The sequence below is a fragment of the Dipodomys spectabilis genome, unplaced genomic scaffold (genome assembly GCF_019054845.1).
Source record: "Dipodomys spectabilis isolate Male_0828 unplaced genomic scaffold, ASM1905484v1 ptg000266l, whole genome shotgun sequence".
NCBI lineage: Eukaryota > Metazoa > Chordata > Mammalia > Rodentia > Heteromyidae > Dipodomys > Dipodomys spectabilis.
Genome location: NW_024870943.1, coordinates 730,787 through 753,943, shown reverse-complemented (window position 1 = coordinate 753,943; position 23,157 = coordinate 730,787). Strand labels below are relative to the sequence as shown.

At 48.9% G+C, this 23,157-nt stretch overlaps 1 protein-coding gene and 1 pseudogene across 1 annotated transcript; one reads left to right on the top strand and one right to left on the bottom strand.

Annotated features, from left to right (window-relative positions):
* The window catches only part of LOC122125519, a 50,642-nt pseudogene extending 44,090 nt beyond the window's left edge, over positions 1–6,552 (bottom strand).
* Positions 6,553–7,035: 483 nt separating this feature from the next.
* LOC122125518 (serine/threonine-protein phosphatase 2A 65 kDa regulatory subunit A alpha isoform-like) lies at positions 7,036–22,338 on the top strand. Its single transcript, XM_042700058.1, has 11 exons — positions 7,036–7,065; positions 16,108–16,165; positions 16,253–16,323; positions 16,524–16,660; positions 16,864–17,035; positions 17,135–17,195; positions 18,452–18,606; positions 18,967–19,109; positions 19,620–19,696; positions 20,479–20,723; positions 22,252–22,338. The coding sequence occupies exons 1-11, from the start codon at positions 7,036–7,038 to the stop codon at positions 22,336–22,338; spliced, it is 1,236 nt and encodes a 411-aa protein (XP_042555992.1).
* Positions 22,339–23,157: the final 819 nt, after the last annotated feature.

Below are 23,157 nucleotides of genomic sequence, written 5' to 3'. Positions count from 1 at the left end.
ATTAAATATTTTACATCTGTGCTCTTCAAGGAAATGGGTGTCTAATCCTGTCTCTAGTCTGTTCTCATTTTGATATGAGAGGGAGTTTATTAGCATTCTTCCTTTGCTAGTTTTTGAACCTGTCTGAGAGGCATTGGTGGTAACTCTGAACACCTGGTGTAACCCATCAGTGACTCTATTTACTGCTTGATTGAAGATGAAGTTAGGTGACTAAAATCATCTTGGATCAAACCTGATGGGTCCAACGTGCAAAGAGGTGAATCCATTTCTTGTATGTTTACTAATGTGTTGGATTAATTTTCTACTATATTTCAGTGACAACTTGAATTTTAACTGTTATGATATTCTAGTTTTTTTGGTTGATGTCTTCACTGTTCTTGGCTGAAGGCTTGTCAGTCTTAGCTATCTTCCCAAAGAAAGTTCTTACCTTCACTGATTTTTTTTTTGTCAGTCCTGAGGCTTGAATTTTGGTCCTGGGCACTGTCCCTCAGCTCTTCAGCTTAAGGTGTGCACTCTATCACTTGAGCCACAGTCGCCACTTCCAGTTTTCTGGTGGTTGATTGGAGATGAGTCTCATGGACTTTGCTGAATCAGCTGGCTTTGAACCATGATCCTCAGATCTCAGCCTTCTGAGTAGCTAGGAATACAGGAGTGAGCCACCAGAGCTCAGCTTCTTTCACTGATTTTCTTTTACATTGTTCTTTTAATCACCATTTCTTTCAGTTTTACCCTGATTTGTGTGTGTGTGTGTGTGTGTGTGTGTGTGTGTGTGTGTTTATGTGTGTGCCTGTCCTTTGGCTTGAACTCAGGGCCTGGGCACTGTTGCTAATCTTCTTTCGCTCCAGGCTAGTGCGCTACCACTTGAGCCACAGCTCTGCTTTGTACATTCTGGGGATAGTTTATTGAAAATGAGCCTCATTGACTTTTCTCATGCCTTTGAACCACAGTCCTCAGATCTGAGCTTCTTAAGTAGCTCTGATTAGTGGTGAGCAGTCATCAGTTCCTGGCTGGCTCTATCGTGATTTTTATGATTCTCTTTGTATCCACTGTTCTGGGTTTGTTTTTAGACTGTGCTTCATCATTGATTGCATTTGAGACACCTGACTTTTTTCCTGGCAGGCCCGCACAGCGGTAAATTCCCTCAGAGAAGCTTTTGCTTCATCCAAGAGGTTCTGCAAAGTTGTGGTATGGTTTTGATTCTTGAATTTGTAAACTTGTTCCTTCATTTGATCCTTAAGTCTTATGGCTGACTTTGGGCTCGACAGCCTATCTCTTGATGAGAGGGTATCTTAAGCCAACATTCTAACTTGGTCTGGACTTACAGGTTCACGGCATCCAGTAGTACTAGTTCATGAAACTGGGGCAGCAGCAGGCATCTGTGGGCTGGTTCGCTGTTTGTCAGCAGAAGTTAACGGTCTTTATCTCATCAACCTAACTTGGGTTTGATGTCTCCCCTGCTCTCATGGGACAAGCAACTGGGGCTCCATTTCAGGTCTGTTCCCATTTGCTTGCGACAGTTTTCCACTCGGAACTTGCACTTTTCAGTCTTGGCTGGTGAAGTGTGTCATCTCTATTCAGTGTTGGTTTATAACTGGGCCGGGCCAGCTCTCCCTCCTGGCTGACAGGCACAGGGTAGAGCCAGGACACTGCTTTACAGTTCAGACAGGTGTATACAGATCTGGAAAATACTGTCAGTTTTATGTTGTATATCAATTGGCTTTGAGACAATGCTATGTGCTCATCAAAAAAATGGATGATTTTCCCAGGGCAGGGGTGTGGCTCAGTGAACAGTAAGAGGACTTGAGCAGTAGGAGGATGTGAATAATAGGAGGATGGAAACAGTAGAGCCTCCACAGGAAGCCTGGGTCCTTGGCCAGCTCTGCCACGGCAGGCAGCATGCCTAGGGGTCAGGACACTCAGTGTGAGTGTTTAGGACTAATTGTCCTCACAGAAAAGGGCAGAGACCAAGGCCGCAGGACACTCCCCCCAACACCCCCTAAGACCCGAAGGCCGACTGTTTCTACACCTTTATTTCTTTTTGAAAAGAGGGAAAAAAGGAATAAAATATAAACAGTACAGTTGACACAAAACACCGGGGTGGGGGTGGGGGGAGGTAAGCGGAGGGAGGTGGGAGGCAGGTGGGGATGGGGTTCCATCTCAGCAGCAAGAGGCAGTGACCCAGATGCTCGCGTCTCTCTCTACAGGGCAGGAGTGGCGCCTTCCTCCTGGCTGCTGTCCATCCCACCGTGTGTCCCTCAGCCTTTGGGGGTGCCGGGCGATGTCTCCCCAGGCTGCTCAGGGAACGTGAGTGGGTCCAGGTCTGGGATCAGGCCATGCACAGGGAGGGCTGTCAGCAACTCACTGGCTACATGAAGGAGGAGCTCAGGGAGGGCTGAGCCGAGGGTGGGCTGAAGGCTGGGCACTGGAGGCCCAAGCACTGGCTCTTCTTCCAGCATCAGGCAAGAGACAAAACTGAAGGAACAGGAATGGGATGGCACAGAAGTCCAGCCTGGCCCTCTTGCGCCCCTGCCCAGGCCCCACCACCCTCTCCCCATCCATCAGCATGTCTGGCCCCCTAGCCCCTGCCTGGGCAGTGCCACCCTCTGTCCCTCACGTCGCCTGCCTGGGCACCACCAACCCTCCCACCTGCCACCGCCCCCCACCCCCAACCTGCACTAGCCAAGGCCTCCTGGGCACCGTACTTGACGTCCACATCCTGGTCGTGGGTCAGCTTCTCTAGGACCGGCTTTTCCTCATTCTGCAGTGTGCTGGAAGCAGAGGGGAAAGGGCTGAAGCATGAGGCAGATGGGGCCCACAGCTGGGAACTCAGTTCAGGTCTGGCCACCCCTGCCGAATTACAACTTGCATCTCCAGATGGCTAGCGATGCTGAGCCACCCCTCACCTCCCTTCCCTTCACACCCGCCTGCCCATAAGGCTTGCCAATGCCACTGCCAACTCCTCAGTCTACAGTGAAGCCGACACTGGCAGGAAGCAGCAGGGAGCAGTGGCAGCTGAACACAGTGGTGTACATCTGGAATCCCAGCCACTGAGGAAGCCCTAGCAATAGCTGGGCGTGGTGGCACCCGTTATCCTAGTGGTGTGAGCAGCATGCACAGACCAGGCAGCCTGGGCCACACATTCACTCTGTGAAATATAACCAAGGCAAAAAGTGCTGGGGCATGGCTCAAGTGGCAGAATGCTTGCCTAGCGAGGTCAACCCTCAGTATCACCACAAAGGAAGAAACAGTGTAGCTGGAGAGGAGCATAAGAACAGCGAGTCCCAGCTCACCTGTTGTGGAGGATGGGCCTGATCTTCTGCAGGGACTAGGCCACATTGAAGGGGACCTTGGCAACGGGGTCCACTCCCATGCGCATGACAGTGGGCAGCATGTACTTGGTAGTGATATCCTGCCCGCACACCTCCGGCAGAACCTGGCAAGCACGTGTACACAATCAGTACAGTCAGTGACTGGCACTTGGGCCCGGGTGGTGAGGCTGAGCAAAACCTCTCTGGCATCCAAAGGTTGCACACAACTGACACCACCTCCCCGAGACTATGATTTACAATAAGCTCAACTCTGAACATGCAGCCAATGGTGTATCTCACACCAGCTCAACCACGCCCAGGCCAAGGGTGTCAGATGCCAGGAGTCCGCCCAGCTCCAGATGTGTACCACTGGCCTTGGCCTCGGGCCTCTCCACTCCCAAGCTTGGTGTCACGGCAGGGTTGTGCATGCCCCTCCCCTGGCAAGCCGGCTCCTGGGTACAGTTGGCACGTGTGCCGCACTCATGTTTATGCAGAAGATGGTGGTCATGCGGTGCAGGTAGTTGGGGTCTCCAGACATATCCAGCACCTTGGGGATGATGGTGGCATGTGCTGACTCCTTCCTGAACCTCTCCACCTTCTTGAGGTTGCTGGTGGCTGCCTCATGAATGGCATAGACTGCACGGGGGAAAGTAAGGCCATAGGGGAGTTTTAGAGTGGGTCATGGCTCAAAGCCAGCCTTTCCCAGGGTTCAAACATCTCTTCTCTCAGAAGGGGTGCTGAGTGCCCATGGGGCATAAGGGCAGAGGGCACAGTGGCAGGATGGGGGAAGGTCCAAGGGGGGGAGGAGGAAGGGCGGAGCAGAGACCCACCTGCTCATCAGAGGCTAGGTTGGAGAACATGGGGATGATCTCACTCTTGACATTGTCCAGCTCCAGGACCTTGGCGAACTCCCCCAGCTTGGAAGCTGCAGCCCGCTGCATCATGGGGGTGTCATCTGAGCAGAGGTTCTGGAAGTACCTGGGGATCCAGAGTGGCACTAGGCAGGAGGAACTCAAGGAACCCAGAGCGATCAGAGGGCATGGACCATTGGGCTCCATGGTTGCTGCCCAGGGCATTGGAGGCCTCACACAGGATAGGAGGAAGAGAGGGGGGGCCTTCGGCTTGGGCAGCTCAACGGAGCAGCAGGTAGGTTTACTGCACATTCAGGCACCCATGGAGGGGAGGGTACTGCCACTGAGGCCCAGCAGGTGAGCTGATCCGAGGATACAGCCAGGGGCAGTTGGGCAGGTGGTGGCAAGGGATCCCGGGACTCACTGGTGGAGCTCTGCCTTCACAGCGCCAGACACTCATGGGTAGCAGATGGAGAAGAGGCGGCAGGCTGAGGTGTGGGAGGCGAACCAGTCACCCCCCTCTTGCCATTTCACCAGGGGCACGAAGTGGGCTACGAGGTCAGAGGGCTAGTGCTTGTGGGAGATGGCCCACAAGGACTCCACTACCTTTTCCCGCACCACCGTCTCCTCCAAGGTGGACAGAGACTCTAGTGGGGGCTGCAGGGGTGGGGGAGGGGTGGGTGGCACTGATGCTCTGCTCAGCCCTCCAGCCCTGAAGCCATTCCCCTGGACAGCAGCCCACCCCTCTACCATCCCAGCTCCATGGCTCCTGTCTCTGCCCTGGGGATGGGAGCAAGGACCACGCATGCCACTCACCAGCAGGCAGTGAACATACTCTGGACCCCCCACCAGGCCCGTGAAGGGTCCCAGCTGCTCAGCCAGGGCCAGAAAGACCTCATCCTCAGTGTAGATGGTATCTGCAGGGGCAGGGCATTCCCATCACAGCACACTCAGGGGCCCCAGCACCCTGGTATCCTGGCCCCAAGATCGCAAGCTTGCTGTCAGAACCCAGAGTTTTCCCATATGGCCAGCACAGAGAACAAGATACGAGCTTGGGTTGGGTGGGGGAGCACTGCATGACAGGGCCACTCTACACCCCATAGGGTAGGGAGACAGAGTCCCATCCTGTGCAACACTGTGGCAAGCAGATTTCCTGTTCAGGTACAGCTTACACTCTCAGCACTGTTCTCCGCCAAAAATCCTTTTCTATCTGTTCAGACACGTTCAGCTGCTGCCTCCTGGAGCCTTTGCAGGCTGTCCCTTCCCCAGACTGCCCCAACCACCGTCCTCTGTGCCTGGCTTCTACCTGAAGACAGTGCCAAGCCCAGCCACAGTCTCAGGCCTCAGGGCTGGGCAGGGCAGGCCAGGGCAAAGGTGATCTCTGGGATTCTTCCATTCAGACCTAGGACTTACCAATGGAAGTGCAGCACCCAGTGCTCAGAGCACCACCTCCAGAACCGCGACACTACACTGCTATACTTTAAGATGCCAGCCTGGCATTTTGCTCTACCCCACGATCATGCTGCAGTAATCACTAACAAAACCAATCCTGTATGTTCTGCTGGCGTGAGACTGAGGCTTCTGCTTTTCTGTCTGGACAGCACCACCTTTTCCCAAAGGACACGGCACCTGCCACATGCAACTGAAGATGCTCCCAGGCAGCAAGTCCAAAGAAGGGACCTAAAGTCCCTTGGGGCTCTGAGCCCATTGTGTCTGGATACCCGGCAGCTCTTGGTTTGAAGCTCCCACATTCCCCCCATCCCAAGCCCCAGTTCTTTCCATCCAGGCAGACAGAACATTGATGAGACTGTCCTCCCAGCCGACACTTAGGTGTTAAACAGACTGAACGCTCTCCATATCTCTAATACGAGTAACACGACTGTGTCCTCCTGGCAGAGCCCAAGGCAGGTCTCAGGCTGGGAGTCTCACTCTGGTCTGCGGCTGCCTTCCAGCAGACTTTCGAGAGGACATTCTGCCTCCACCTTTCTCTTCCTCAGCCTTCCCCTCAACACAGTCCTGCAGTACATAAAGCTTGTCTATCTGCCCCTCAGCCTCTGTACCCCATCATCCAGGGCCCCCGCCATGGGCTTCTCTTATTAAGCAGAAGCCATCTCCAGGCACCCCCCACAGCACAGGGCCCCAAGAGTCCCCACCTGTAAGGAAGGAGAGGAGTATACTTTGGGTCCTTTCTGCTCCAAGGGCCAAGGCGATGGTGGACAGCTTCTTGATGCTGTTGAGGTGAAGCTGAGGAGAGAATAAGGAGGGAGAATGTCAGTAATCCCAGACTCAAAGGAGCTCCACAGTGCTGGGAACAGACGTTCAACACACCCACCATGCCCTACTCTGACCTGGAGCGCAAAGTTCAATAGAAACAGCGCACTTTCTGAGTTCATGTACGATCACACAAGCTGCCCACCACTGGCTACTACACCTCATACTCCACTTAGTAGCAGCCACTGCATAGCATGCATGCATGCATGCTCTGGGCCAGGCCCTAGACAAGGCACATACACCTGCGACCTCACTGAACCCTCAAAGCCATCGTATAATGTGTGAAGTGGCTCACAGCGTTAATCCTGTGAGGCTCAGCACAAGGCAGAAACTGGTCAGCTCACAGAGCTAAGAGGACGGCTGGTGGAACAGGCATTTAAACACAAGACTTGTGGCTAACGGTGATGATAAGAGAACAAACAATAGGATACTATTACTACAAAAACAAAAGTCAGTTATGCTGATGCACACCTGTAATCCCAGTACTCAGCAGACTGATGTGGAAGAATCATGACTTCAATCCAGCTTGGCGTACATAGTAAGATCTTTTCTCAAAATAGCAATGACCACATAGGGGCATCCACAGCTGTGCTGTGCGTAACACCATGGGTGAATGGGAACCTGAGACTGTAAAGGTGGGTCTGGGTGCACAGTTTCTGGCTCATTAACTCCCTCTGGAATGCAGGCCATAGAACCTGAGGTTTGTTTAAGAAGAGGGCCATGATAACTACTGGACCCAGAGTTTCCATCTCAGAGCCATTGCAGCAGAATCCTGACCAGTGTCTGACGGTAAATCCCAAGACTAATTACGGGACGGGTCCAGCCCCACGTGCCAACAGGAGGGCCAAAGAGTGCAGACGGAGGTGCTGCTAGGCCCCAAGCCTGGCCCTGTCAGCACCCTGTCACACCCTTTCTGCTTGATCACACTTTGACACAGTCTTCCCCATCCAATGAAGTCTGTATATATATATATATATATATATATATATATATATATATATATATATATATAGGACAAAACCAGAGGGTTTGGAGAGCTTCCAGAAAGCTGAAGATGTGAGGGTTCATGGAGCATAGGGGGTGTAGACAAAGCACTCGGCTCCTGGGGCCTTGCCATACACTTCTTTTCAGTGGCATCCTTATGGTAAACCCGTGAGGATTTGTCCCTGGTCCTGATTCCTTTGAGCTGATCAGCCCCATGTGGGGGCAGAGTAAGAAACACAGGCAAGCAACCTGGGACTTCACATCCGCAGCAGGGGAAGTTAGGGTGAGAAGTGAACCGAATTAGAGGTGCCGGACTGTGTCTGCTGTTGCATAAGGAAATACTCGGGGAGGGAGTTATGACTCTGGTGGTAGAGCACCAGCCAATGAACAAAAGCATCAGATACCCAGTTGAAGTTCTAGTCTCAGATAAAGAAAAACAAAGAAAGAAAAAAAAAGGAAATGCTTGCTTTCTACTGGGCAGAAATGATCCCACTTTTCAGGGCCACAGCTTTTCTGTTGACTGTGCTGGAAATGTGGAGAAAAATCAGGGAATTTTGTTTGTCTTTACACATGGGCTGTAAGCTATTTCCAAGTCCTGAGCCAGTGCTGGTGAATAGGAAAGTAGTGTCTGTGGGTGAGTGTTTCAACATCCCATGATAAGTTCACTCTGAATTGAGGGTGGGTCCTTGGGCAAACCACAGTGTCCTAGGCACCCCAGCTGGAGAAGACTCAGTACACACAGGGCACAGCCTGGGAACAGAGGCAGGGGGAGGCTGAGGATACATCAATAAGCCCAAGAAAATCAAGAACCATAACTGGGCCTGAAGTGAGGAGAGGAACTCAGAGGGATCCCCATAGAAGCTGTGAATGTAAGCCACTGGGTGAGGCTATTTGTCCCAGCAGTCCCAGAGAACAGGTGCATCAAATTCTCGTAGTGTGTTTAGATGAAAGGAGAAGCAGCAGCGAGACCCTCCCTCCCCTGAAGAAACTAGGGTGGGAACAAGGGACACCTGTCGAGGGCAGCCTGCGTAGACAGGTTCCTAACCCGATAGCTCCAATTGCGACCACTGCAGTGGACTGCAAACCCTACCTTGTGTGCTTCTCCTGCCTAGCTCCAGTGCATGGAACACAATGATGTCATGTGTGCTGAGTGCAGCGACATCACTGAGACCAGCTAACCCTGGTGGGCACAGAAGGCCTCCTCCCCCAGGGTATGGCAGACCAGGAAGCTGCACTGAGGTGAAGAGTAGGCCCTACACCCCGGGAAAGAAAAGAGTGACTGAGAGCTTCTCTGCAGATGATCCTCTCATCAAGACATTTAAGCATCTCTTTGGGATCGCAATGGAACTGATGAACAGCTAGGTAAATAATGCAGCTGGGCTTAGTGACATGCACCTGAAATTCCAGCCCTGAGGAGGCTGAGGCAAGAGGATACTAGGTACAAGGCTAGCCTGGACTACAGCGTTGAGACCCTGTCTTCAAAAGCAAAAGAGGGGCTGGGGAGGTGGCTCGGTGATAGACTGCTTGCCTTGCATACAGGAGACCCTGGGTTTGATTCCTCAGCACCACATAAGCAGCAAAGGCTGGAAGTGGCACTGGGGCTCAAATGGTAGAGCCCTAGCCTTGAGTTGAAGAGCTCAGGGACAGTGCCCAGGCCGAGTTCAAGCCCCATGACTGACCACAAGAAAAAAGAATAGAAAATGAGGGGCTGAGAAGGTAGCTCAGTGGTAGACTGATTGCCTTGCATGCATGATGACTAGGGTTCAATTCCTCAGCATCACCTAAGCAGAAAAAGCCAGAAGTAGTGCTGTGGCTAAAGTTGTAGAGTGTTAGCCTTGAGCTGAAGAGCTGAAGAACATCACCCTGTACCAGAGTTTAGGCCCAACAACTGACCGAGAAAAACAACAGAAAATGAAATATGTAGGCATATTCTCAAGAATATGTAGGTCCTTGAACACCATGTCTACTGGGGCACTATTCACCACAGCCAAGAAACAACCCAGAAGCTCCATGGTGTCTGCAGAGAAATGAGTGACACTGAACATGGTCATGTGTAGCAAAGTCAGCCAGGTTCAGAGCAGTGGAGTCACAGGCCCAACTGTGGATGAATGCATAAAGAAGATTTAGCCTGGTCAGTCGGTGCTTGAGTCCCGGGCCAGAGGCATGATCTTGAGATGCTGCCCCTCCGGGTGCCTTTGAGGACCTTTCATCAGAATTTTTGAGTCTGAGGCACAGTTCAGTGCCAGGATGATGAAAGCTGACATGGATGTTGATGCTGAAAATCAGATGGAACTGCAGGAAAAAGCACGACATGAATCAAGTGTTGGAACTCCAACACACACTTGAAGATCTCTCAGCAAGAGTAGATGCAGTTAAGGAAGAAAACCTGAAGCTAAAATCAGAAGACCATGTTTTTGGACAATATATAGAAAACCTCATGTCTGCTTCTAGTGTTTTCCAAACAACTGACATGAAAAGTAAAAGAAAGTAAGAGATTTAGTTCCCTTCGAATTTACGGAATTGCTGGTTCTCTCTCCCTGTCTCTCTCCCCCTTTCTTTCTCTCCATCCCTTCCCCCACCCTCCTTCTCTCTCCCCTTTAAAATTAGGGAAGATTCCAAACGTTACAGTACCTTTGTTTGTGGCTTCGTTGAATGTTTATTAAAATTCAAATCTAGGCAAAATTAACTACTTAAGAGGAGACTTCCATGAGTCTGTGTATTATGTTAGTCTAAGAAAATGTGCAGATGTGTTGTAAAGACTTTATAATTAGAATTGCATATATTTATGAAACTTGAAAATGAATGTTTTATTGAATTTGCTTTGGTATATAGGCTTAGTCTTTTATTACACGCTTACTTAATAAGATATACAAGAAAATAACCATGTTGTTAAAATGTGACCAAAGTCATGTACTGAATGCTCAGCTTTATGTATGTACCTGTTCACCATTGTGTGCCTCTCCTCCATCTGCCTCATCCTTCCCATTTACCTTCTCCTAAGTCAAGATAATTTCACATTTGTAAAAGTTCTTTGGATAGTAATCACCCGACAGCAATCTGATCTGTAAGTCCTGAAGTTAACCAAAACCTTGCCTAAAGTTTGTCAGTTGTACTTTCTAATAATAATATAGGACTGATGGTTTCTCTTTAATCATTCGAAAGCAGATTTGGACTATAAAGAGGATTGTTGAAACTAAATTATCAAATTGAGATCTGTTTAAAAACAAAGAACCAACTTGCTTTTGCATGAAATAACCCCCTTGCTATCTGAAAAGATAAGAATTTTGCTTATGGGCTGCGATGGTGGCTCAGTGATAGAGTGCTTGCCTTGCATGTATGAGGACCTGGGTTTGATTCTTCAGCACCACATAAGCAAAAAGAAAAAAGCCGGAAGTGGCGCTATGGCTCAAGTTGTAGAGGGCTAGCCTTGAGCTGAAGGGACAGCACCCAGGCCTAGAGATCAGGCCTCATGACTGGACTCCCCCCCCCAAAAATAATTTTTGTTTATGTATTGATTAGAAGTAGAAAGTCTGGGAGGAATACATAGAAATAGGTAAAAATATAATGTGATAAACATAGCAACCAACTCCAAATGTTTTCACTCCCAATTTGTATTGTCTCTGGCACAGAAGAGATCTTCCAGGATATATATATATATATATATATATATATGAAAATGGGTTAAGTTTGACTGATCTTACATACACCACATGCTATGCTATTCCAGCTCTAGGATTTGGTTGCAAGGTTTATTTGTTGTACCTAGTCAATGAACTGTTACCAAATTCCTTGAAGAGTATACTGGTAGTAGAATCATGAATGAGAGAATTTTATATGTATAATAATTGGTAAGCTCAGTATTTTTTAATTTTTTTATTGTAAAGATACTATACAGAGGGTTACAGTTACGTTAGCAAGGTAATGAGTACAGTTCCTATTGAGTATTGTTTCCCCCTCCATTGTTTTCCCCCTACCATCCCTTCGCTCCCTACTTTCCCTGATGTTCTTTTTTTTAAAAATTGTGGTTAAGTGAATACATAATTTCCCAAATTTCACAGTACTGTGAAATAATGATGCTCATTTAAAGTCACAAGTTCATTCTAACTTTCCTGGGGCAAATTGTCTATCAAAGTCTATAACATACAGTGGTGTACACTATACACCATACATGTGATCAGCAGCATGGGAAGCTCAGTATTTTTATCTCACTCTGTAAATTTAACTAATTGGTTGGTAGAATTTTAGTCATTCTCATAACAATTTCTAAAAATTTAGTTCATAGATTCCATTTGGTAAAGGAATCAATATCAGAGGTAATATTAAGTTATTAAACTAGGAAATGAGATCCACTAATATAGCTTATGGTTATTAGATTTGAACTACTTTAATCATGGGATAATCTTATGTTCTAGTATAAGATTTCATAAATGACTTTAACTATATGAAGATGTAATTGTCGTACTGCAAACATCCCTTTTGCATCCCTTTTGTGACCTAAATTTACAAATATTTAAAATTGTGTTGCATTTCTGCTTTGCTGTTTAATAAAAAGATGTGTCACACACACAAAAAAGAAGATGTAGTCTATTTCCATCACAAAGTACAACTAGGCCAGGAACAAGAAGGAAATCCTGTCATTTGCTGCCACATCTGTAGAACTACAGATCGCTGTGGGAAATGCAAGAAGTCAGACACAGAAAGGCAAATGCATGTTCTTGAAACAGACAAGAACAGGGCAGAGGAATTGTCAGCAGGACTAGGAGGGTTCAGGTGAGGAATGGAGTCACATGCAATGAGGTAGACCAGAAACCCAGGGTGAGGAGTCACTGCTGATCCTCTCCTGAGCACAGTGACAAATTTCTGCTTCAAAATCACCACTGCTAAGATGAAAATGAGTAGGGAATTAGAGAATGAAGCTACCTCCTCAGAAACGACCAGGCATGAAAAGAGATCACCCTGCTTTCAGGAATATGCATGAAATGCTTACCTCTAATCTCCAAATGAGTTCTCTGGGGATGAAAACATTTTTAGAAAAAAATGGCCATTATTGCCAAAGAAATTCCTGCACAGAAATGTCTCATTCTATTTTCTTTCTTTTGTGCCAGTCCAGTGGTTTTAACTGGGCCTGGATGCTGTTGCTGAGCTTTTTTGTTCCAGGCTGGCACTCTACCACCAGAGAGTGGAGATAAGAATTGGAGATAAGAATCTCATGGGCTGAACAAGTTTACACTCCCACCAACAATGAAGTAAGCTTCCCTTCTGTCCACATCCCCTCCAGCATCTGTTGTTATTGGAGTTCTTGATTTTTGCCATTCTAACTGGGGTGAGGTGGTATCTCAATGTTGTTTTGATTAGCATTTCTTTTATGGCTAGGGAGGTTGAGCATTTCTTCATGTGTCTGTTGGCCATCCTTCTTTCCTCTTCAGAGAAGTTTCTCTTTAAGTCTTTAGTCCACTTATTTATTGGGCAGTTGTTTCTTTGAAGATTTGTTGTTGGGGGATTTCATTTTATGAATTCCAGGTATATTTTAGATATGAGACGCTTGTCTGTTGTATAGCTAGTGCAGATCTTCTCCCAATCTGTGGGCTTTCTATTGATCTTGCTAGCTATGTCCTTTGCCATGCAGAAGCTCTGCAATTTCATGCAATCCCATTTGTCCAACCTTTCTTTGATTTGTTGTGTTTCTGGATGTCTATTAAGAAAATTTCTGCCTGTGCCAAGGAGACCGATGGTTTCTCTTATTCCATCCTGTAATATTTTCAGAGTGTCTGCTTTGACTCCAAGGTCTTTGATCCATTTGGAGTTGATTCTGGTGCAGAGTGATATATAAGGATCTAGTTTTAGTTTTCTACAAGTAGTTAACCAATTTTGCCAACATCATTTACTGAAGAGGCTGTCATTCTTCAATTCTATTTTTTTTTTTTTTGCTCCCTTATCGAAGATTAGATGGCTATACATCTGTAGGTTCATTTCTGGGTTTTCAATTCTATTCCATTGGTCCTGAGTTCTGTTCTTGTGCCAATACCAAGCTGTTTTGATTACTATGGCTTTATAGTAGAGTTTGAAATTTGGTATTGATATTCCTTCAGCACTGTTCTTTCTGTTAAGGATTATTTTTGCTATTCGGGTCTTTTATTGTTCCATATGAAATTTTGGATTGCCTCTTCTATTTCCTTGAAGAATGAGGTTGGAATATTGATAGGTATCACATTGAATTTGTACTTAGCTTTGGGAAGTATTGCCATTTTCCAATCCAGGAGCATGGGAGTTTTTGCCACTTTCTATGTTCTGTTTTGATTTCCTTTTTCAAGTTTTTAAAGTTTTCATCATAGAGGTCCTTCACTTCTTTGGTTAAGTTAATTCATAGGTATTTTATTTTTTGTGGGGCTATTATGAATGGAGTTGCTTTCCTAATTTTAGCCACACTTTTCTCCTTGTTAGCATACAGAAAAGCCATTGATTTTTGAGGGTTAATTTTATACCCTGCTGCTTTGCCAAAGTTTTGAATCAGCTTGAGTAATTTGGGAATGGAGTCTGTGGGTTTCTTTAAATACAAGATCATGTCATCTGCAAATATGGAGAGTTTTATTTCTTCTTTCCCTATTTGGATCCCCTTTATGTTTGCATCTTGTCCTATTGCTGTAGCTAGGCATTCTAATACTAGATTGAAGAGCAGTGGAGAGAGTGGACATCCTTGTCTTGTTCCTGAGTTTAGAGGAAATGGCTTTAGTTTTTTACCATTAAGTACAATGCTGACTGTAGGTTTGTCATATACGGCCTTTATTGTATTGAGGAAGGTCCCATGGATTCCTAATTTTTCCAGAACCTTTATCACAAAGTGGTGTTGGATCTTGTCAAATGCTTTTTCTGCACCTATTGAGAAAACCATGTGGTTCTTATCCTTGCTCTTGTTGATGTGATGAATTATATTAATTGATTTGGGTATATTGAACCAGCTTTGCATCCCTGAAATGAATCCTGTTTGATCGTGGTGTATGATTTTTTGGATGAATTGTTGAAGTTGGCCAAACTTTTGTTTAGAAGTTTTGCATCAATGTTCATCAAAGAAATGGGTGTATAGTTCTCTTTCTTTGATGAGTCCCTGCCTGGTTTTGGGAAGAGGGTTATGATGGCTTCATAGAATGAGTTCGGTAGTGAACTTTCTCTTTCAATTTCATTGAAGAGTTGGAGGAGTGTTGGTGTGAGTTCTGCTTTGAAGGCCTTGTAGAATTCCACTGTAAAGCCATCTGGTCCTGGACTTTTCTTAGATGGGAGGACTCTTATTGCTGTTTCTATTTCAATACTTGATATGGCCCTGTTAAGATGGTTTAACCCATCTTGGTTTAGTTTTGACAGGACATTTTCTTTTGTGCAGTGAGTGCCTGCTGTTCTCTCATTCCCTCCCAGCCCCTCCCTCCCGTCTCTACCCACCAGCTGAGCAGTTCACTTTCATCAATGTCCAGTGAGCTCCATGGATGCACTTTTTTCCATCCTTTTTCCCTCCTTGGACCCTCCCAAACATAACATGAGAACAGGCTGTTTATCAGATAAAGAACACAGAAAAATCAAAAGCTAAAACCAAAATATATATATGTATTTTGTTTCCACATCTTGGGATTTGTTTCCATATGTGTAATATTTTATATGAATATGAAGAGACGCTTAGGCATTGGGCCTTTGTGATTCTCTCCTAAGACTATTCTCCTTTGGTCTCACTGTGTGTGAGTCTCTGGAATCCTGTGGCATTTGTCATATCCCAGTGCATTTTAGATCTAACTTCCTTATATCAGAGAGAACGTGCACCATCTATCTCCAGTCTTGACTTACCTCACTTCACATGATTTGTTCTAGTTCCATCCATTTCCCTGCAAGTGACATTATCTTATTCTTTCTAATGGCTGTGTAAAGTTCCATTGGCCACATTGTGGGTCCACTCATCTACTGTGGAGCATCTGGGCTGTTTCCATATCTTGGCTATTGTGAGTACTGTGGCAGTGAACATGGGTGTGCAGGTGTCCTTGTCATGACATTCAGCGTAGATGCCCAGGAATGGGTGGGAGGGAATGTCTGTGTTTAGTATTTGGAGGAACCTGCAGACTGCTGTGCTGAGTGGCTGCACTAGTTCACATTCCCACCAGCTGCACAGTAGGGCTCCTTTTCTCCACATCCCTACCAGCATTTGTTCGAATTCACAATGCTGGCCAATCTAACTGGATTAAGATGGAATCTCAGGGTTGTTGTGATTTGTACTTCCTTCAAGCCCAGGAATGATGAGCATATCCTCCTGTGTTTCTTTGCCATTCTTCTCTCTTCTGAGAAGTCTCTCCTTAGCTCCCCTGCCCATTTAGTGACTCAGCCCACTATATTTTAGTATAAATGTAAAAGCGGGAGAGTCTGCATCACTGGCATGTTTGTGGATCCGGTCACAGAAAGCCCCACTTGGGACAGTGCGAACTAAGTTCTTTGGTTTTGGCACACGCTGCTGGGGATGTGGCCTGGCTCTGGGGAGAGCAGCCTGCCTAGTCTCCACACCTCTGCACCACTTCTGCCTGGATTTTGTCCTCAATAACTGAGAGAGGCTGCCAGACCCCCTTTCGCTCCACACATCCCGCCTCTCCCTGGTTCCAGGTTGACAGCTCCAGAAAGCAGTGGGGCTTGAGATCACCAGGACAGACCTGGTGCCTGCTTTCTAGAAGCTGATAAAGGACTGCGAGGCCAAGGTGAGGGCCGCGGACTCCCACAAGGTGAAAGGTGGGTGCCCGTGACCCATGCTTGAGGAGGGGGGGCTCAGGGTGGAGGTGTAGCCGGCACCATCTCATCCCCCGCCCTGGCCTGCAGCGTTCTGCGAGAACCTCTCTGCAGATTGTCGGGAGAAAGTGATCATGACCCAGATCTTGCTGTGCATCAAGGTAACCGGATTGGAGGAGGGAGTCAGCTGGGCATTAAAGAGGGCCCAGAACAGGCTGTGGAAATGCCCCAGGCACCTGGGTCATAGTCTTCAGCCAAGGAGATGGAGACAGGACCCCTGCAGCCTGCCCCCAAACCCCCTGCCAATCATGTGCAGAGGAGGCTGAGGCAGGTCCCCCTGGGCCTCCCTCCCCTCTCCCAGGAACTGGTGTCAGATGCCAACCAGCACGTGAAGTCTACCCTGGCCTCTGTCATCATCGGCCTCTCTCCCCTTCTGGGCAAAGACAACACCATTGATCACCTCCTGCCACTCTTCCTGGCCCAGCTGAGGGACAGGTGAGTATTCCCTCCCCGAGTCCCCCACCCAGGTGATCGATTGCCATTGCGGAGTCCAGCAGGTATCCCCAGGGCCAGTTTGGGGCTGGGGCAGTGACCTTGGGGAGATGGCAGGTCTGTAGGGTGTTGCTGTGGGGTGGCACACCCCTCCCCCCATTCAGGGCCGCCTTGGGCCAGGCATCACTGGATCCCCATCCTCTGCAGTCCCTTGAGGTGCGGCTGAACATCATCTCCAACCTGGACTATGTGAAGGAGATTTTCGCCATCCGGCAGCTGTCCCAGTCGCTTCTGCCAGCCATCGTGGAGCTAGCCCAGAACGCCAAGTGGCGGGTGCGTTTGGCCATCATTGAGTACATGTCCCTGGTGGCTAGGCAGCTGGTGCGTGATCCAGGGCATGGCGGGTAGGGCAGGGAGGGGAGAGGAGGCTGGCTATCCTCCTTCACCCTCTGAGCCCTCACCACCTCTCTCCTCTGGCAGGGAGTGGAATTCTTTGATGAGAAACTCAACTCATTGTGCATAGCATGGCTGGTGGACCATGGTGAGTCCTGCCATAAGGAGCTGGCAGCCAGTGGGCGGGGCACACCACTGTTCTGTCTGTGTAGCCCCCTGCTGTTGGAACCTTGAGGGATGCTGGTGCTGAGCCCTGACCCACTCTAACACTCCCCCATCGCCTTCTGCCACGGACCGGGTTCTGTGGGGACGATGGAGGATACCTAGGGGAGGAACCTGGAATAGGATGGGGAGATGGCAAACAGACAACTCACACACATTAGGAGTGGATGCTGAGTGCTGAGTGCTGAGTGCGATTTAATGCAGAGGATAACAAACTTTTATAACAGAAGTCTTCATAAGAAAGGGGCAAAAGGTTACACAATCTTGCTGCAAGGCTTCGTTCTTGGATGGTCACCAGCTGGTCGCCTGAAAGGGCAAAAGTTTACACAATCTTGCTGCAGGGCTTCATTCTTAGGTGGTCACCAGCTGGTCGCCTGAAAGGCACTTGTTTCCAGCTTATCTCTAAGAAATATAATGGGTTTCGACATTTGTCACCAACTAACCATTACCTTATTTCTATAGAGGCCTTAATTATCCCATAAGATTTTTCCTGTTCCTTCTTTAATAGTAAGGTCACGGAGGCCTAGATCTAGCAAGTCTCAGTAAATGAGAGTACCAGGAAGTTCTTTCTCCTAAGTAGTTATCTCAGCAATTGCCATACATTCCTTCTGTTCTAGCCGTGCCTACAGCTTCTTGTAAATTTCTTACAATTCCTTCTGCTGGAGTGACTTTGTGAAACCCCCAATACTTTTATATTTGCTTATAACTTGTCTACTAGCCTTCATAAGAGGGGTTGCAGGGTAGCACTTAACTCTGGTGAGTTAGTCATATTTTTGAGACATTCATCAGATATTGGAGTCGTCAACACTCTTAAGAAAGAGCTTTGAATAAGGGAACGTTGACAATGAGTAAGCACAATGAGCAGCAGAAACAATAAAAGATTAATAGGCACTCTTATACAGTGAGGAAAAGAAAGGCAGAAACACATCTTTCCCAGGGGCTTGCCAGCCTTTTTCCAGGAGTAGGCCTCTTAGAAGCCCTATTCTCCAAGGTAGACTTCGGTGAAGTCCCAAAACTTGGAGATAGGTTTCTGTAAAGCCCCATTCTCTGAGGTAGACTTCAGTGAAGTCCCAAAACTCAGAGATAGGTCTCTGAAGCCCTTATCTTGGTCTGATAGATGGTTTCCCATGCTAAGCAGACTCCACTGGAGTCGGCGTGGCAGCCTTCCTGTCCCCCTTGCAGTCTATGCCATCTGTAAGGCAGCCACCAGCAACCTCAAGAAGCTGGTGGAGAAGTTCAGGAAGGAGTGGGCCCATGCCACCATCATCCCCAAAGTGCTGGCCATGTCCGGAGACCCCAACTACCTGCATCGCATGACCACCCTCTTCTGCATAAACGTGAGTGTGGCTCGCTCCCCAACTGCACCCAGGAGCCGGATTGCCAGGGGAGAGGCACACACAGCCCCGTCGTGACACCAAATTTGGGAGTGGAGAGGCCGGGGGCCAGGGCCAGCTCTACACATCCAGAGCTGGGTGGACTCCAGGCCTCCGGCAACCTTGGACTGGGTGTGGGTGACCTGGTGTGAGACACACCGTTGGCTGCGTGTTCAGAGTTGAGCTCATTGTAAATCGTAGTTGCGGGGAGGTGGTGTCAATTGTGTGTGCCTTTTGGATGCCGGTGAGGGTTCTTGCCGCCTCGACACCCGGGCCCAGCTGTCAGGCACTGACTGTACTGATTGTGTGCCCATGCTTGGCCAGGTTCTGTCAGAGGTGTGCAGGCAGGACATCACCACCAAGCACATGTTGCCCACCGTTGTTCGAATGGCAGGGGACCCCGTCACCAAAGTCCGCTTCAATGTGGCCAAGTCCCTGCAGAAGATCAGGCCCATCCTCCACAACAGGTGAGCTGGGACTCGCTGTTGTTATGCTCCTCTCCAGCTACACTGTTCCTTCCTTTGTAGTGATAGAGAGGGTTGACCTCACTTGGCAAGCATTCTGCCACTTGAGCCATGCGCCCAGTGCTTTTTACCTTGGTTATATTTCACAGAGTGCATGTGTAGGCCCAGGCTGCCTGGTCTGTGCATGCTGCTCACACTGCTAGGAATAGGGGTGCCACCACACCCAGCTATTGCTAGGGCTTCCTCAGTGGCTGGGATTCCAGATGTGCACCACTGTGTTCAGCTGCCACTGCTCCCTGCTGCTTCCTGCCAGTGTTGGCTTCACTGTAGACTGAAGAGTCAGCAGTGGAGGTGGCGAGCCGAATGGGGAGGGGGTGTGAATGGAAGGGAGGTGAGGGGTGGCTCAGCATGGCTAGCAGTCTGGAGATGCAAGGGGGTGGCCAGGCCTGAACTGAGTTCCCAGCTGTGGGCCCCATCAACTTCAGGCTGCAGCCCTTTCACCTCTGCTTCCAGCACCCTGCAGAGCGAGGTCAAGCCAGTCCTGGAGAATCTGACCCAGGACCAGGACTTTGCCCTGGAGGCCTTGACTGGTGCGGGCTGTGGGTGGGCGGGCAGTGGCAGGTGGGAGGGGTGGTGGTGCCCAGGCAGGGGCCCGGGAGGGCCAGAGTGTGGCAGTGCCCATGCAGGGTCTGGGGGCCAGATAGGCAGGTGGATGGGGAAAGGGTCGTGGGGCCTGGGCAGGAGCGCAAGAGGGCCAGGCTGGGCTTCTGAGCCGGCCCTTTCTGTTCCTCTAATTCTGTCTCTTGCCTGATGCTGGAAGAAGAGCCAGTGTTTGGGCCTCCAGTGCCTGGCTCCGGCCCACCCTCCGCTCAGCCCTCACTGATCTCCTCCCTCAAGGAGCCAGTGTGTCGCTGACAGCCCTCCCTGTGCATGGCCTGAACCCAGACCTGGCCCTATGCAGGTTCCCTAAGGTCCCTGGGGAGACGGCACCTGGCCCCCTCCCAAAGGCTGAGGGACACGCGATGGGATAGACAGCAGCCAGGAGGAAGGTGCCACTCTGCCCTGTAGGGAGAGACGCGAGTATCCGGGTCACTGCCTCTTGCTGCTGAGATGGGGACCCCATTCCCACCTGCCTCCCACTTCCCTCCCCTTCCCTCCCCCCACCCCCTACCCTGGTGGTTTATTTGTGTCAACTGTACTTTTTATATTTTATTTCCTTTCCCCCTCTTTTCACAAAGAAATAAAGGTATAGAAACAGTTGACCCTCAGGTCTTAGTGAGGGTTCTGGGGAGTGTCCTGGGGCCTTGGTCTCTGCCCTTTTCTGTGAGGACAATTAGTCCTAAGTGCTCACACTGAGTGTCCTGACCCCTAGGCATGCTGCCTGCTGTGGCAGAGCTGGCCAAGGACCCGGGCTGCCTGCGGAGGCCCTACTGTTCACATCCTCCTATTATTCACATCCTCCTACTGCTCAAGTCCTCTTACTGTTCACTGAGCCACACCCCTGCCCTGGGAAAATCATCCATGTATTTTGATGAGCACATAGCATTGTCCCAAAGCCTGGGTTTCCCACTGGGTACGGCAAGCATTCCCAAGGCCCCTGTGGTCGAGGACATCAGTGTGAGTCTCCTTTACGGCTTTATATCTTTTTTTTTTTTTTTTTGGTTTCTCATGTGTATTAAACTCTGGTCCTGGCTGCTGGACCTCAGCTCATCAGCTGAGAGCGAGCACTGTACCACCTGAGCCACAGCCTCACTTCTGGTTTTCCGGCACCTGGCTAGGTTTGTGTCTTTTAAAGTCTGGATTCTACTTGAGAAAAACATATTTACGTTTCTTGTCTGGCTTGTTTTCCTTCCCAAGATGTATGATGAAATACAGGTTCATCCATTTTCCTGCAGGTGCCAGGCTTTGTTCTTCATGGAAAGTTGTTTTTTTTAGCAGAACAGACAAATATACGAGATAGAAAGGAGTAGATGGCAATAGATAGCATATGAAAAATTTGGAGCTATTTGGTGGTGGGGAATTGATATACAGCATAAAGCAGACAGTATTTTCCGGATCTGTATACACCTGCCTGAACTATAAAGCTATGACCCAGCTCTACCCTGTGCCTCTCAGCCAGGAGGGAGAGCTGGCCTGGCCCAGTTATAAACCAGCACTGCATAGAGATGACATTTCACCAGCCAAGACTGAAAACTGAAAGTTCAGGGTGGAAAACCATGCCAAGCAAATGGGAACTGACCTGAAAGGGAGCCCCAGTTGCATGTCCCATGAGAGCAGGGGAGATATCAAACCCAAGTTAGGCTGATGAGATAAAGACTGTCACCCTCTGCTGAAAGACAGTGAGCCAGTGCACAGATGCCTACTGCTGCCCTGGTTTCATGAGCTAGTACTACTGGAGGCCATAGACCCTTAAGTCCAGGCCAAGTTAGAATGTTGGCTTAAGACCCCTCTCATCAAGTGATAGGCTGTCGAGCCCAAAGTCAGCCATAAGACTTAAGGATCAAATAAAGGAACAAGTTTACAAATTCAAGAATCAAAACCATAGCACAACTTTCCAGAACCTCTGGGATGCAGCAAAAGCTTCTCAGGAATTTACAGCTATTTGGGCCTGGCATGAAAACAGTTGTCTCAAATGCAATCAATGATGAAGCACAATATGAAAGCAAATCCAGAACAGTGGATAGAAATACAATCATAAGGTCTGGGAAGGTGACTCAGTGGTAGAGCACTTGCCTTGCATGCTTGAGGCCCTAGGTTCAATTCCTCAGCACCACATAAGCAGGAAAAAAAAGCCGGAAGTGGAGCTGTGTATCATCTGGAAGACTGCTAGCCTTGAGCTAAAGAGCTGAGGTACAGTGCCCAGGCCCAGAGTTCAAGTCTTAGAACTGGAAAAAAAGAGAAGGGACACTTTGGGTAAGAAACTTTGGGGACACATGGCTTACACACCGCTGAGGTTGTTTACAGACAGTCATCTCAAGTTGGGTCTCAGTGTCTCCTGCCGGCCTACTGGGATCCAGGAGAGGTAAGTGACTGCACCACTCCCCTGCCCCCTGGAGAAGCACCCACATGAAAGTGAAAAGTGTCTTGGTAATTGTCACATGGGGGAAAAGAAAAAGTTTACTGAGAACTTGGTCTGCCACCCCAGGTGAAGGGAAAATCACCGCTCCCGCGGGAGATGACCTTGGCTGCCGACCTCCTGGACCCCTATCTAAGGAGCCCTCTGCAGCTCTGAAGTGCCCATGTGCATCTCAGAAATGACCCGCCCTGCCACGCACATCCTGAGAGAAGAGGCGAGCACTTGTGTTCATTGCCACTGGAGAGGCGCAGCCTGCAGGAGAGACCCCAGGTTCCACACTCTGGGTAAGGAATCACCTTAGGAGCAGGGATTCTGGATTGAAACCGGATGCATGACAAAGAAACAGGGAAGGATAGGAATGGGCTAGGACAGTGAAAAGAACTGGGGTTCTAGGCCCCCCACCCCCAAGCCCTGTGGGTTCCTCATTTCCTCTTCCTCACAGAGTCTGTCCTGGTTTATGACAAGTGAGGAGGAATCCTGATTGTCCAGGGGCTGGGAAAGATGTGTTCACATCAGTGACTCTAGAATGGCATTTGAACCTAAAATTGCCCCTCTCTTTCTCTGTCATCCACCTCCTCCTTCAACTGCACCATCCCCACTGCAGACCTGATTCATCTTCCTGGTATTTCTTCTGTGAAATGTGGGCTCCGTGTTGAGGAAACGGTGACACCTGGGACCCACGCCCCCAGCCAGTGTATTGAGGTATAAGTGCATGTGACCCCAGGAATGTGTCACGCATGTTTCAAGTTTCTTTCTTTAGTCAGTCAGAGAGCTTGAACTTGGGGCTTGCCCATTTTCCTTGAGCCCTTTTTGCTCATGGCTAGGCCTCTACCACTTTGAGCACAGGTCTACTTCTGGTTTGCTGGTGCTTAACTGGAGAGAAGAGTCTCACAGACTTTACTTCTCTGGTCTGGCTTTGAATTGGGCATCCAAGGTCTCAGCCCTTGAGTAGCTAGGATTACAGGCTTGAGCCAC